Genomic DNA, 10437 nt, shown 5'->3' with positions numbered 1-10437 from the left:
TTCTCTGGGAGAAGCTATTTCGTTTGTGCACCTTAGGGTTTTATAATCAAGTACTTCCTGATCTTTATTGTTGATGGAGTGAAGAATTTTGTAGCTAACAACATCTGTTCAAGTTGCTTGAGTTAATCACGTATTAGAATCCGTGCAAAGGGTTAGTTACAGATTGAAGATATGTGCATCAAAAAAAAGAAGGCTAGGGTTTTGTAACCAAGTGTTTCTTGATCTTCATTGTTGATGGAGTGAAGAACTTTGCAGTCAACAACATCTTCAGGGTTGCTGGAGTTAGTTACGTATTGGGATCCGTGCAAAGGGTTAGTCACAGATTGAAAATTTGTGTATCAAGGGAAAAAAGGCTACTACAAGATCAAGTTCAATTGGGTATTGGAGCAAAAGTTCAATTGTAGGTTGGTATTTTGGGATAGGCCAAAGTAGTGGTAAGATTCTTTATACTTGTAACCACTTAATTGTTGATTAGTGAATTCTTGGGAGTTGTGACCTTAAAATCACTCAGTAGGGTTTTTACCTTGCGAGAGGTTTTCTCCATTTATCATCAAATCACCGTGTTAATTTATTTTTCGTTGCATTTAGTTTAATTGGTGATTTATTGGTGTCTTCACAATTAGCATGTTATTGAACTTAATCAATCAACTTAGATAATTGAATTAATTAACTGAGGTCAAGCTATCTTAATCCAATAGTACCATAAATGGTTGCTTGCCACCATTCATTATGAGCAAGCCGCGGTAAGGTTCCTTTTTCTGTATAAAATATATTCTTTTGGCTAAAACTATCATCCTATTGTATTGGAAACTGTATGATATATTCAGAACTATCCGACAATGGATTTCTTAGCTGTTTTACACCATGCCTTCAAAATTATAAGTAATGTCATATATGATATATGGAATAGTAACAGTTATTTCTTTCATCATTTTGTCTCTCTCACGCGCACAAACATAGCTGGCTAGGCATGTACGTAGTAGGCACAAACATCAGTACACATACAGAACAAAAATGCACAGAGAGACGTCGTTACAAGTGAATACTGAATGGTTATGTTAGTTAGTTATAATGGCCCTTGTTATGAACATCAACAATGAATCAATGATAGTGTCTCCTTTGTGAACATATAGTGTTGGTCCAACAAACTTGCCATTAATTGATGTTCTTTGTGCTGCACAGTCTCATACATGGAGCTTCTTATACCTACGAACAATCAAAAGTTTACACATATTTTCGACAACTCATAAGTCCTTACCAAGCATGCATGTTTTTATATTAATAGGTGCAAAACTACATGCATGCAAGCGTACGTACGTACATGTAACTTTATTCATGACAAAAAGAATTAATCAATAAATTAATGAATAACATGATCCTCATAGATGCTTGGTTATAGGCCCATCATTGGTAGGCCCTTGGGCTATAGGTCTAATACCAATTCCCTAATGGGCCTAATCCATGGTGCTCAGGAGATTGGGCCCTGAACTGGTTACTTCTCAGGGTCTGACCTTGCTCGGGGTCTGCTTCGAATGTATCTCGGTAATGTCCTGGGGGATATCGCTGTCAAGCAACATCCAGTGTTTGTTGCGAGTCCCATAGGCTAAAATTCTCGTTTCCAAAGTGGGGCCCATGTTTGTCAAGAATAATCTTGAATGACCCAACTTGAACAAAAAATATTAAAAGCAATCATTACTGATCCACTAAGGAAGGATATAAATAGGGAAAAAGAGGGAGGAAGAGGGGGTTAGACACAAGAGGGTAAGGAACAAGAAAGCTACAGACTAAGAGAGAGAGAGAGAGAGAAACCAAGAACAAACAACCCTAGGTAGAACTAAGATATCAGAATCACAAATACTAACTTTGGTCCGAAGGAACTTCCCATTGTAGGATATCCATACACCCACTACAACGAATAAATTGTGAGCCCAATAAAGGAGTTAGCACATTAACCAAAATTTTGGCACGTACAATTTACATATATATATATATATATAGGGAAGATAGTGTGGAAGATTGCTCAAACTGATTAACAAAATTGCAAAGTAGTATCAATAATATATCAATAAAACAAGATATGCTTAGATAAATTTATAAATAAAATAGATAAGTGTAAAAGCGTATAAAATTAAGGATTAATTAAGTAAAACTTATTGCTAAGGCACGAAACTAAATCTACTGTTCTTAAGAAGCGATTTCGTCGTCACTCAAATGAATTCGTTGGTGCAAATGGTTCAGATGGTCGCTCTCCAAAATGCAACGACAATTCTGTTAATGTGTACTCACAAATAGAGTTTCAAGCTTGTCACAAATGCCCAAGAGAAAGTTTTTGATATAGAAACAGACAAGAAAATTATCAGAGTGTCATTTCTCTCTCTCTCTCTCTCTTTTTTGGGAATCAATTATATATATAAACTAGAACATGCACTTGGAATAAATGAGCTTATGGTGGTGAAAGGCGAAATTGGAAGAATTTGTTTAACAATCGGTGCCGCAAGTCAAAGTGTATTTTCTTAAAAATAAGGAAAGATGTGGCATACCTATTGCTAAGGAAGGAAGAGATGATTGTGGGATTTGTTTGCTGCCAATAATACCCACACAACCTAAGGAAGATTCTAGTTGTAGATTGTTTGGGCTTTTTCCAACTAAAAGAATTAATGGGCTTAATTTTTAAAACATACCCAACAATACACACACAAACACACAAAATTTGTTTTGGAGAAAAAAATTGCAAATTCCATTAAAGAAAAGTTAAATCGGCTTGAATTGCAGCATTGAAATTTGAAGGAACATGTTTCATCTATATCAAAATGCCTGTGACATGCTTATCATATTGATTAGGGGTAGTAGTGAATTTTCTATTTGGGCCAATATATTGGACAAAGAATATGGCTTTGCATTTTCAAAAATCTCTTAAATAAAATATGTGGTATATATATATATATATATATATATATATATATAGAGAGAGAGAGAGAGAGAGAGAGATAATCCAATCTGGATGAATCATACAAATATTTAGTCAATAATAATACTTGATTTATTTCTACGTATTGCCTAATCACACAGCTTTATTTAATTCCATATACAATGTATACCATATACTATGAGAACAAATAAATTACTTCTTCCACAACAATTTCATTATTTTCCTCCACATATCGTTGTGGAAGCAACAGTGATTGTCATGGTAATAATTCCACAAATTATAATTATATACAATAATACAATAGACATACCGAACAAATTAAGAGCACGGTGAAAAGAAACAAACAAATAAATGAATGGACTGGCCCAATTCATAAATACTTATGTCGCCCCTATCATTTGATGTAACTACTCATGAGGAATGAACCAACATGGTATTTGGAGCCTGCAGCTAACTTCAACAGGGTGGCATGTCTAGTGGTGGTGGTAAAATATGCGCTTTTCGACCTTTCCCAATTTTCACTACAAATGCCATGTCCACGCCCCATGTCATATGCCGATCAAAATGGTAGTGCAAAAACCAAACTCCTATCATCACAAAACATAAACAACAACATCATCATCATTGTAGTATTAAGTGTGAGGGCAAAGGTTGCATTGGACAGAATACAAGACTGACACGTGGTTAGATATATATTGTATCTAATACTCTAATGTGCTGGACACAAGTTAAATCTTAATATCCTGAATACTTAACGGAATCCAAAATTGACACGTGTTCAATTTTGAAAACGTTCACATTTAATGTTCCAATGCATTGGACACAAATTGAACTTAAATGGGAGTTATTAAAAAAAAAAAAAACAAAAACAAAAAAAGAAACAAAGAAGAAAATAGTTTTAGTAGTTTGACAAACCAGGATTGTTGGCCATGAATCTAATGGCAGTCCTGCCATCTAGGGGAACAGCAATGGTGTTCATAAGAGGAGGGTCAACAAGATTATATCTCAATGGGTCCTTATCCTTGTCAAAGTTTCCAAGATCCATTCCAACCACATAGAAACTGTATCTATGGAGATGCATTGGACGATCATTCCCACCCACCAAAGTCGTGCCTTGAAAAACAAGTTCCACAGCCGTGTTATACTTCAGTATCTTAACCTTGGTCCCATGTCTAGGTGTCTCTACGTACAATGGCAAGTCCTCAGCAGTGAAATTAAATAAATATGGTGGGAAATCTGGAAAATTAGTCCCAAATACTCCATTGACATGACCATAATAAGCTTGTAATATATTGATGCATGGGTCCATGAAGCTTATGTCATTGACACTAGTGGCTAGTCGTGTCCCATTAGGCCCTGCACCTGAATTGTTAGGACATGGGAATGTATTGACTGAGATTACAAAAAATAAATGTTTGGTTATGTTTATTGGGACACTGATTGGATGATTTTTATCGGCTAAGCTTTTGAGGCTACTTGTGAAACTAACTGAGGCATTGGTATAATTAAAGTGAGGAAGATTATTAGGTAGGGAAGGAGGTGAAGATGGGGTATAGTTTCCATTGTATTTGAGAATAGCAGTGGTGGTTGTTGTAAGGTTGAATTTTATCAACCATCTTGTTGGATTTATTCCGTGCCAAATTTTCTTATATTTCAGCATTTAGTAACCCTGTATTTAGGTGGGTTTTGTTGTAAGGGTAGTGAGTGAGATAGAGTGATTGAATGCTCAAGAGTGTGCAAGAAAACGGAGTCTTGCGGCTTGATCTCGCAGGTGACTCGCGGCTGCAAGCCGCCAGAAGTTGAAGCGTCATGCTAGCTGGAGCACTACAGGACAAAATAGGACAACTGACCGTTCTGTTATCATGCGGCTGGAACTTGCGACTCAGTCAAGCCGCGAGTTCAAGCCTCGAGCCACTCCTGTTTTGAAAAACCTGACATTTCACATTCTTTTCTCACCCCAGTATAAATACCCCTTATACCCACAAAAGAAAGAGAGCTTCCAGAGAGAATTTTGAGAGAGAAACCTTAGAGTAAAACAAGATTGATTCATCTACAATCTTTACATAAGAGTCTCTTCAAATTCCTCAACTCTTTTCCTCTCCATTGTTAAACCCTTGAGAGACATTTTACCAAAACCTGTTCTCACCATATCCATTATTGTGAGAGGGCTGTTTGGTGTTCTGGGAAGTAGTTAGGAAGGAACCAATCTACATTGGTTGATGCTATGGTCCAGTAGCGGAATCCGAGAAGCTAGAAATAGGTTCGGCGCAACCTCGTTGGAGCAAGAAGCTTGGAGGGCTTAGGTGCACTGGGTAGATTAGGCTTAGAGGGTCTATTGCTGTCCATGTATCCCAACTACATTTTCTAGTGGATTGTTTACCGCTTGGAGGGCGGCGGAAATGTTTTACGCCAAGGGCTTCGGTTTCTTCTTTGATAACACATCGCGTGTTGTCCTTGTGTTTGCATCTTCCTTCCCTTTTATCTTTGCCTTTTATTATCTGCTGTGGGTTGTGATTTTAATTTGGCTTAGATTGTTTTCCAATTCTGTTTTATAGCTTTTGTTCATTTTCCGCACACTAGTTGTTTGACATAAAGCTTGAATTGGTTAATTTCTAAATTGGGGGTCTAAACGTTTAAGGGTGTTTTTACACTATTTGAACTTTCAGTTGTGTTATCATAAGCAACACCAGGTGCAACAGAGTATGCTCTAGCAGCCATGTAATAGTGGTCAGATTTCTGGTTCGCTTTCAGCAAAACATTGATGGTTTGGCCAGGGGATATTGTGACATAACTTGATTCCAATGGCTTGGTGTAACTACCATCTGTTCCCACGACAGTGACACTGTGTTTGGCAATGGCGAAAAAGAGAATATCCATCACGGTAGAGTTGATAAGGCGGAGGAGATAAGTCTTGCCATGATCAACCTTTAGCTTGAATGTGTCTGCAAGTAGTAAATCGCATTAGTAGACTAACACTTTAGCCAAAAAGAGAAAACAGAAGAAGAGAGTTTATAGACAACTTTTATACCATAATCTTTTTTACTACTTAAAAACGGTAATTGTGATCATGATATATGGAATAATATTAAGGTATATGTGAAAGTAACTGTTCACTATTCACAATTGACCATTTGTAACAAAAATTGTGATAAAGAGTATAGTCTTAAAAAAATTGATAAAAAAAGAGTATCATTTGATAAAAACTTAGTAACTTGACAATTGATTATTGCCTTTCTAAGAAGGATGAATTTTTTTTTTTCTTTTCTTAGGGCTAAGACAATGACTTTATTATTCTAACCATCTTTAAGTATTACCGCCACTTGCATCTTATTGGGTTAAAGTTCACCGAGTCTTGGTACTACTGTTTGAACTATGACATTTACCAATTGCAAGTAATTTCCTCAATAAGTCTAAGTATAGTATCAAATGTTATTATTTATCAATTTAAAATATATGGATCATAAATCAATGAGCCTTAATCCTTGAAAAAAGTTAATCATTTTTCATAAAAAAGTTACTTACATTTAAATTAACTAAGTGGCACTAATACTAAGACGCCTTAATTTTGAGTCAAAAAAACTACTCAATGTAATAAACCCCTCAAACATTACAAACATATATTAAATCAAATCCGTGCTATTTTTTGTCGTTGTTTTTTTACTGAATGATCAACTACTCCATGCTTTAGGTGCTAAAAAAATTTACTAAGAAACAACCATACTGGGGTTTAAACAATAATGGATAAGAAATATGATGATTAGTATTAGAAAATTGTTAAATAATTAAATTCATATTTTTCCTAACCATTTACGTTTTTAAGTCAATTGATAATTTATCATTAGCAATCAAAACATGATTAAGAGTTTGTTTGGGAGTACTTTAGGCCAAGGCCAACATAACTTGACTTGAATCTTTTATTTTATAGATTAATTTATAACTTTGAAATTAATTAAGCCATTTACTTAATCTCAGTGATGGAGCCAGGATTTTAGTTTAGAGGGGCAAGGTTACAAGATAAGATTGGAAAAAAAAATTACTCTAAAAAATATTAGTTTGCATCAATAAAAATAAATAAATAAAGATATCAATTCATATTAAATAAAAATTAATTGAAGACATTAATCAATGTATTTATTTACAATTCAAGAAATTAATCAACGTACTCAAAATAAACTGTGAGATTAACTCAATGAAAAAGTGTAATAAATATAACAATATATTTGAAAAGTTGTATACTCATTGGACCATTGGCTATAGACCTACTGCTTTGAGCTAAAGTGGTGAGAAATTTAAACTTTGTTTGGTAGAAGGTTATTTTAATAATAAAAAAGACTTAAGAAATATAGTGATATGAGAAAAATCAATTTCAATTACTGTGAAAGATAAGTGTAGTGAGTCAATTTTTATGTATCTTTTATCTTATATACATAAAACATTTTTAATTTTTTAATAGATAATAGATAATAGTTTTTTTTTTTTATATGAAAATTTTTACTTCATTGTTAAATTAAAAATAATGGTACAATAAGTATATGAATTAGCAAGAACCATTTCAACATGGCCACATTCATCCCATTGCATGCATGTTAATTTTTAATTGACGCGTGGTGTACTACTTGATTACTAGCATTATGAGTGTTGGACATATATTGTTGGTGTGGGTGTGTTCCAAACACTTTTATTCTTATTTATTTTCTAGCCGTTGGAAATTTATGAGAAAAATAGTCGTTGGGCAATTATGAGAAAAATAGCCGTTAGGCAATAGTTGATAATATAGCCGTTGGGCTTTTAAGGGTTATTAGTAACCAATAACTATAGACTATTATCTTCATAAGTAGCCTATATAATACTCATCATAACACACTTTCTAAAGAGTCTTTTTACTACTCTATATTTTTAGATATACACAAGTCTACTATCTTTCTCTCCCACATATTTTTTCTACAAGAATATTTGTTCTAAGGAAAGGCAATAGAGGGTTGTTCTTAAACCTTTTGTGAGTGGAAGTGCGTACATCACAAAGGTCGACGTTATAGTCTAATCCTGGGGGGTTGTTTGGCTAAGAGAACCAATTGCACCAAGTTTTACTTTGGGTGGCACGAATCAACCTTTAAGGACAACGCTTTCGCAGCGTGATTCTATAGCATTGTGAGATTGTTCTAAACTCCTTTTTATTTTATGTTCTTGCTAATTATTTGGGATATTATTTTTCGTATCAAAACTTGTTTATTCACTAAAATATTTCCAACATATATTAGCTTAAACTAAATTCATTAACTTGAGAGGAATATCATCTAACAAAACCCTCTCTCTAGTCCTCACCCTCACCTAACGAAAATTTGGCTGACTTAAAAAAAACACTGTTTTTGGGCCAAAAAAATGAGCATATCTTCTAACATGAAGGCAAATAGTTGTAAATCAACTAAAACCCTTCCTCTCTTACTCACTTAGGTGTTATGCTTATATCTTTGTAGGAGGACAAACTAATCTAACTATCCAATAGTAAAGGAGTTTTGCTGGAAGTCAGGGGGGCAGTTACCCCCTCTCCCCCCTCCCCCTCCCCCTCCCCCTGGCTCCGCCCTTGCTTAAGAGGTTTGGACCTTAGGACAAATTGATAGAGCTTCAAAAATCAAAATTCCAGTCATTATGCTTATTAATTCATGTATAAAAGGAAATAAAGTTAATCAAGAGCAAGCTTAAGCCTGTTTGAAAAACTAATAAACCAAACCCCATTATATGGTCCAGGTCTAGCTTGCTGGTAATAAGACCATGCCTTAATAAAAACTGATCACCATGCACATTTTAATGTTCAATCCCACTTGGACTAGGATATATACTGTCAAAAACATCGCTTCCTACTTCATTTTTTTTTTCCTTGGAAGTTGGGACGCTGTTTCTATGAGATTAGCAGTGTGTTTGTCTTCTTACCGGTACTCTTCAATCTTCCTCCCTTTTCATTCTAACTAGTCGCTAACCCGTGCGATGCACGGGATAATTAAAAAAAATTTATACACATTCACTTTTATTGGTACAATCATTTGAAAATAATTCTAACTAATCCCAAATGTAAGAGACACATTGACTTACTATTTAAAGTAGCCTTTTGAAGAATTTACACATATTGTGCAATTGAGCTTTAATTTCTCATCAACAATAAAAACATGGAAATTCAAAACATGGAAAGAAAATAAAAATTACAACAATTAATTCCATTATCTTTCATGCTATACTTTGTAATTGTACGGAATTAAGTCAACTCAATTTAAGTAGTTGTAATAAAATTGGCTTTTACTATTCTCTATTCTATAGAGATATGAACATATTGGATTTTTCAAACAACTAGTCGCTAACCCGTGCGATGCACGGGATAGTTAAACAAAATTTATACACATTCACTTTTATTGGTACAATCATTTGAAAATAATTCTAACTAATACACTTAAAAGGGTTAGTAATTTATAGTACTTACCCCCCACTATTAGTATACAGACACCAAGTGCGGTCGTTGTAGCCCTTTGAAATAACTTTCCCCAATTGGACCCTCTCAAAAAAAAAAAAAAAAAAAAAAAACACCCAATTAACAAAATTGATCCAAAAGGGTCTAAAAAGCACACAAAATCAATTCAAAAAACAAAAATATGAGACAAAGTAATTACTTTCCGCTGCCAATGAAATCGTCTTTTGTATTGCTTTTCCAAACTGCAGCACTTATCTCTTTAAGGCCTTCAATTAACGAAAATACAAACTTCTCTTGGAATATCGGAGTATTATGACCATCTATACACACATACACAAAAAATAAAATCAGCATAACTCATTATAACTCTATAGAAGCCTAAAAAATATAAAGAGAAATTAAAGGGGTTGAATTTGATATTTATGTTTGGAGAGAGAGAGTTTGCAGAAACTATGGCTTTATATTTTTTAACTTGAGAGAGGGGTAAGGTTGCTAGGGTTTTATTTCTTAACTTGAGAGAGGGGTAAGGTTGCTAGGGTTTTGAGGTGTTATAATGTTTTTATTTTTATTTTTATTTTTTAAATATTATGCTGACGTGGAAAATTGTGGTGCCAGCAGAGACTTCGGTTTTATATATATATATAGATTACCGGTATTGCAATAAAATGATTTATTAATGAAAATAAGAAATAAAGAAAATCTGTCTATAGCTTAAGAAACACAATATACTAAAATTAAAGAGATAAAATTTTCGGAGGACAAAATATTATAGATAATTTTAGAAACAGATTATACACTTAAAAGGGTTAGTAATTTATAGCACTTACCCCCCACTATTAGTATACAGACACCAAGTGCGGTCGTCGTAACCCTTTGAAAGAACCTTCCCCAATTGTACCCTATCAAAAAAAAAAAAAAAAAACACCCAATTAACAAAATTGATCCAAAAGGGTCTAAAAAGCACACAAAATCAATTCAAAAAACAAAAATATGAGACAAAGTAATTACTTTCCGCTGCCAATGAAGTCGTCTTTTGTATTGATGTTCCAAA

The 10437-nt window shown here is 34.0% G+C and overlaps 1 protein-coding gene across 1 annotated transcript in view; it reads right to left on the bottom strand.

The window, feature by feature from the left end:
• Positions 1 to 3255: 3255 nt before the first annotated feature.
• Positions 3256 to 10437, bottom strand: part of LOC126700050 (laccase-15-like) — a 58740-nt gene continuing 51558 nt past the window's right edge. Inside the window, exon 7 of the mRNA XM_050398031.1 lies at positions 3256 to 3435. Coding sequence (XP_050253988.1) covers positions 3386 to 3435 — 50 coding nt within the window. The 3' untranslated portion in view covers positions 3256 to 3385. The remainder of the gene's footprint in view (positions 3436 to 10437) is intronic.

Source organism: Quercus robur, chromosome 9 (assembly GCF_932294415.1).
Source record: "Quercus robur chromosome 9, dhQueRobu3.1, whole genome shotgun sequence".
In the NCBI taxonomy this organism is placed as follows: domain Eukaryota; kingdom Viridiplantae; phylum Streptophyta; class Magnoliopsida; order Fagales; family Fagaceae; genus Quercus; species Quercus robur.
The sequence above is the reverse complement of the archived record's forward strand: the minus strand, read 5'-3'. Positions and strand labels throughout refer to the sequence as shown.